This window comes from Stegastes partitus, unplaced genomic scaffold (assembly GCF_000690725.1).
Source record: "Stegastes partitus isolate 25-593 unplaced genomic scaffold, Stegastes_partitus-1.0.2 Scaffold1011, whole genome shotgun sequence".
Lineage (NCBI taxonomy): Eukaryota > Metazoa > Chordata > Actinopteri > Pomacentridae > Stegastes > Stegastes partitus.
The window spans coordinates 107,561-113,135 of NW_007578742.1; the positions used below are offsets into that span (position 1 = coordinate 107,561).

Below are 5,575 nucleotides of genomic sequence, written 5' to 3' on the forward strand. Positions count from 1 at the left end.
GGTGGGGTACGGTGGGTAGCCGGTGGGGGAGTATGGTGGGTTGCGGGTGGTGGGGTACGGTGGGCTCCCGGTGGGGTACGGTGGGTCATCGGTGGTGAAGGGGGGCGGTGTGGGGCAAGTGAAGTTTAAGTCGCTGTCATTGCCTCGGGAGGTGAAGGTGATGAAGCCAGGTGGCATGCCAGTGACGGTGGCTTCGATCCATTGCTGGTACCGGCTCACGAGGGTGTAGACTCCAGGACCTCTAGGGGTGGCGCAGTCGTAATCCCCACTCAGAATTCCACTCTGGATCCAGCTGGAGTTGGGACCGTTGCTGTTCACCAGAGGCCCCCCGTAGTCTCCCTGTCGAAATAAATTCAGTTGTCATACATGGAGGTATGGGTGGAGGTCATACATAGTCCAGTACAGGTAGTGAATCACAAAGACTGTAGTTTAGAGTGTAGCTTATGCACGGTTAGAAATGTTGTGCCTCCGGTTTCACAGATTCACGTTTGCTGTGGCATTTTTGCTGGTATCTGATTTGGCAGTTCTCCATCATATGTCGTAACTCTATTACGTGGAGCATCTTGATAAAAAGTCTGACATGTAAGAAATGGATCGCAGATCAAATCCCGCCCTGCTGAAGTACGAATCTCAAACGGTGGCTCTTGTTGTAGGGCGACATGTGCATATCTGACCGGGAGGTATCAGAAGAATTATACCGGCTCCATCTGATACCTGAACCATCACCCTGTCATTGACAAGACGTTATATAACAAATACACAAAGAAGTAGTGGTTACCCGACATGAGGCCTGTCCTCCAGCGCAGATCATGTTCCTTGTGACGTTAGGTTGCTCGCATTCGCACTGACGCCGTCCAAATCTTGGTATATTTACTTGCTGCAGAACGTTGGGGTTTGAACCAAAGTTGTCTAGTTGGAAAGATTTCAAAGCAAAGAGCTTTAAGCAAATAACTTAGCAGCAGCATTGAAGGAAAAAAAAAAAAAATGTAGCTTACCAGTTGAACCAAACCCAGTGATGAAGCTAGTCCCACTGTAAAAAGTACTGTTAGCTGCGGCGAGGCAGACGGGCCGGATGTAGTCTGTAAAATTGACCGGGGCCGACAGCTTCAGAAGACATATGTCATTGTCGTACGTCTCCGGGTCGTATGCCGGGAAGCAGACGTTGGCTACAATTCCCCGAGAGACTTCGTTGGGGTTGACACCCGACACGGTCTGGAGTCCCAGACGAACCATTGTGTCATTGATGTTCATGCTAGACAAACAAACAAACACACAAAAGAAGTTTTAATGCTTTAGAGCCCAGTTCACATCCACTTCAAGGTTCATGTGATCTAGAGTCTACCCACATTGGGACTGAATGTGCAAACAAGTCAACCAAAATCAAACATTCTTTCTTCGCAGGCACAATAGGAACAGACGTTTTGTTGTGTTCTTTTTACTTTTCAGCTGTTTGGATTTTTAAAAAGTGATCTAACGTGAATAATGAGCTTTACAGATACTATGAGTTGGGTTTTCTTGTCTGTCTTTATGCCAAGTTTAACAAACTAGCTGCTGACTGTTTAACACAGAATTCCTGGCAGTACCCGCCGCAAACAGGTTTTCAACTGAGATATCGATCATAGACGCTTAGCATCTGAACTACAGCACTGTTCAGGTGAAAGTCTAACAATAATAATATTAAATTTGAATTCCAGCATTTCTGAATGTCCTTCCAGCTTCTCCAGAGCTCCATCCTATGTGGCATCAAGCTACTGCTAACATGAACAACTTTAATATGGAGGATTCTCCTACTGTTGTGTTAAAAACAAAAGTGATCTGCTGGGTCTTCAGTTCCTCCAACGAGCGCATGAAGACTCTTGCGTTCACTTTTTATGACCTTTGCTTGGGGCTGAGACATTTTAGAGTAGCGGAAGTGGCTCGAGAAAGTAAATAAACCTGATGGAGTTGACGAAGTTTGAAGCTGGACAACTTCTTCACACAGACGCTGAAGAAAATTCTGACTGGCTTGTAAAACTGGGAGGCCGTTTTTCTTTTTCGAGAGGGGCTCGAGGAATGGCAGTCTCAAGCATCGTCACATGCTTTTTACAGCTTTACTTTTAAACTGCAAAGTTTCTAAAATGCACGAAACACTATAAATATATAAAGATTCTCACTGCATTTTAAAATGACCAACAGTGAAACATGCTATGTTGCGATGACCACAGAGGGTCCAGAGCTCGTAGAGGCCTGAAAAATGGATCTTTAAAGTTCCTCATTGTAGATTTTATAATTGTTAATCTCCTACTTAGTAAAAAATTGATGTACACGTATATTTTGAAAGCTGTTATCTCTAAAAACCAATTATTTAGTATCTTATCTCTGTGAGAATTTTTCTTTTTTTGTTGTTTTTGTTTGTCCTGCGATGTTCTCGGTGCGTTGGAGTTGCAGATATGCCGGCAGGTATTCGTCGCCGGTGGAATGTTGTCATAGGTGCAGCCTGTTGTGACAAGAATCGGCTTGTGGGAGACGATTTGTTTGACTTTTAAAACGTGCTTTCAGCGACAACAAACACGAGACTAAGTTCATTGTAGCGTGAGCAGCTGAAGTTATGCGCAGTATTTTATCCGCGCCATCACTCGACTCCTCACCGTGCCGTGCAGTATGCGGCTGTCAGCACCCACTCGTCGGTGATTAGGGAACCTCCACAGAACACGCTGCCGTTAGCGCTCAAAGCAGCCTGCCAGGGCCAACTTCCCGGAGTTGCGTTTCGAACTCCAGCGTTGTAGCTGTTGACCATGGATCTCCCGCAGGCTGACAAAAGAGAGGAGACGATAAATAAATCAGGGAAAACGTGCAACAAGTGCTCATACATCAGTTGTAAAAAAAGTCTGTCAGTTAGAAGTGACCGTATGTATTCATACCCTCCCATTAAAGAAAAGCAAAATTCACAATAGTCACTCGAAAAACTAGAAACTGAAAAAAGTAATAATAAATAAAAATTTGCTAAATTATAATTTAATGAAATGAGACACTACTTTTGAATTGTGGTTGAAAAGAATATTTAAAAAATAATAATAAATAAATAAATTGGGAGTTACAGAAAACACCTGATTGGCTCAAAGGGTTGTTCAACAAAATATTAGTTTATGGGTCCCATCATGCTTGGTTTTTTTTTTGTTTTTTTTTAATATTTCTGTCACAATTCAAAAGCAATGTCATGATTTTCATTAGATTTCTTTTTATTTATTATTACTTTTGTCACAGATGTTTTTTTTCCTTCTTTAATGGGAGGCTATGAATAACTTTGCAGATTCCCAGGTGACCTTAAACCTATGGTTAGATTTATTCAACTAAAAATATTAAATCATTTTATTCATTGTCAGGTTCAAGAATAAATTATTGAGTCGTGTCATGAGATAAGTTGTGACTTGTCAGGTGAACTTGTAGATGTTTAACAGTGCTGCCTCTAATCTGTTCATTTAACTAGGCGCTAGTTATCTCTGATGTATTAAATATATCTTTTTCTATTTGTTTTTGTAATATTTTTTGCTCAGTTTAAGTTTTATCTGATTTGAAATTGAAAAAAAAAAGTCGTATGTGTATCTGGACAGTTGCATATATATATTTTGTTCTTCATAAATTTTGGATTTTAACATTTCTGATTACATGATTGGCTCTTTTTTTTGGGATTTTATGGCTTGTGCAGGTATAGATCCACGTGATGTTGTCGTGTTTTTTGATTATAGCGGCAGCAAAGTGTTCTTCTAATTTGCTGTTCACAGCTTCTGTTTTATCCACTTGACAGATGACAGTTGATGACAAGGGAACCTGGCAGATGTCCAACCTGGACGACACAATGCGCTGCCACGCCTCGTGTTGACAGACACATGATGGCATACAGTCACATCTTTTTCTTGTCACTGAAACATGAGATCCATGTTTCGTATTGTATTCATTTACTGACGGGAGGAAACAAAACCTGAAGAACTTGTACAATTGCTCTTATTCAATCGCTTACCGGGCTGCTGTGCATGACAACCTGAAATATGAAACACAGAGACAAAAGGTGAGATGATGACTTGCATTATGTGCATGTGTCACGACACAGATGAGGTCAGAGGTTGTGAGCAGGACGTTCTGTCGACTTCAGAAATACAGCAGCTGACTGAGCAGGACTTTTTCTTCACTTTGGTCAGAACCTACTAACTGAATGTAAAAACTGTCCCACCAAGTAAATCCAAAGTCAAAATCCCGAAGCAAAGTTTCAAACTGGAACTGGAACAAACTGGAACTCCGTCACCTCTGATATTAACGACGTTCACGTTTGACATGAAGTCTCAGGCTGCTCAGGTAAATAAATCAGTGAATTCTAACAGCTGATGACATTCATCTGCCTAATTTATTCATCCTCGCCATCAGTTGAGAAGTTTGCGATGAACTGCTGTGATGTCGGACTCCCAGAATGCTTTGAGAGCAGGAGACTGTAAAGAACACAGGCCTATCTAATGCTAATCGCCTGATCGCTTATTTAAGTTGACCCCGACTTATTAGAATCGTTTCCACCTGAATTCAAAACAACTGGATGCGACAACCGGAAACGTCACATTTCAGCGCTGATTTCTACAGTTTGCTCTGTTGTTGACCATGTCGGAGAATCTCCTCACGCTAACGTCATGGTTGTAGCTGCAACGTTAAACACAGCAGGGGCACATCTTAGCTTCAACCCAAATGAATAAGAAGATCCCAATAACTTGGAGATTTGTCAGATTTGCTGCAAAAATGTAGAAATGATTTAACAGCAATTATATGTCTCAGAATTAAAAAAATGTCTTGATAATGACGGCGTCAGGTTCTTTAAAATCACAGCAATCTAACACATGAATAAATATATATTGCTTGTTCATGCAAACTTCATGCAATCCACAAATGTTCTGCAAAGTGTCCTTTAGCACAATGTGTGACCAAAAGGTTGCAGGAAAAATCGAATCCACCAATTTGTCGATGTAAAACCCGCAGAAGTGAACTTGAACAAACGTCTTGTCAGATGTTACAGACAGGGATTCTGATTACTGTCTGAATATTGCACGAGATGTGTGTTTGAAATACGGCAGTGTGGAGCTCTGATTACATCATAACATCAGGAACTGTACTTTTACCCACAGGTATTTGTGAAATGACACACAAGCCTGACTTTGTGCTATAATGTTACACAGAATAGTTTTAAAGAGCTGCATGCACCTCTAATTAACCTTCTTCCAGCCCTGATATAAGCTCCCAAATATCGACAATTTGCATCACTCTCAAGAAAAATCATTTTCCCCTCACCTGTGCAGAGCAGGAAGCTCATCAGCGTGACCCCCCACACAACCTGCTGGAAACCCATCTTGACCTGCACCTGCGTCGCCTCATCTTCAACATTAAATACCAAATTCTGAATCCGCGGCTCCTCCCACTGTGTCGTAGCAGCGCTCGCATGGCTCAGTGTCGCTCAGCGTTCTGGGGTTAAAAAAAAAGAAGAAAGGTGGTCAAACTTGTTGGTCTTGATGCCTGAGGTTTAGGGCAATGACTTTCTACAAAAGCAACCCACTGGAGGGAT

At 41.9% G+C, this 5,575-nt stretch overlaps 1 protein-coding gene across 1 annotated transcript in view; it reads right to left on the bottom strand.

Moving 5' to 3' along the window:
• LOC103367073 (chymotrypsin-like protease CTRL-1) overlaps window positions 1–5,371 on the bottom strand; it is a 6,192-nt gene extending 821 nt beyond the window's left edge. Inside the window, exons 1-6 of the mRNA XM_008294988.1 lie at window positions 5,305–5,371; window positions 3,998–4,018; window positions 2,628–2,790; window positions 996–1,252; window positions 779–909; window positions 11–339 (exon numbers count right to left, since the gene is read on the bottom strand). Of these exons, the coding sequence (XP_008293210.1) occupies window positions 11–339; window positions 779–909; window positions 996–1,252; window positions 2,628–2,790; window positions 3,998–4,018; window positions 5,305–5,362 (959 nt within the window). The 5' untranslated portion in view covers window positions 5,363–5,371. The remainder of the gene's footprint in view (window positions 1–10; window positions 340–778; window positions 910–995; window positions 1,253–2,627; window positions 2,791–3,997; window positions 4,019–5,304) is intronic.
• Between the last annotated feature and the right edge of the window lie 204 nt (window positions 5,372–5,575).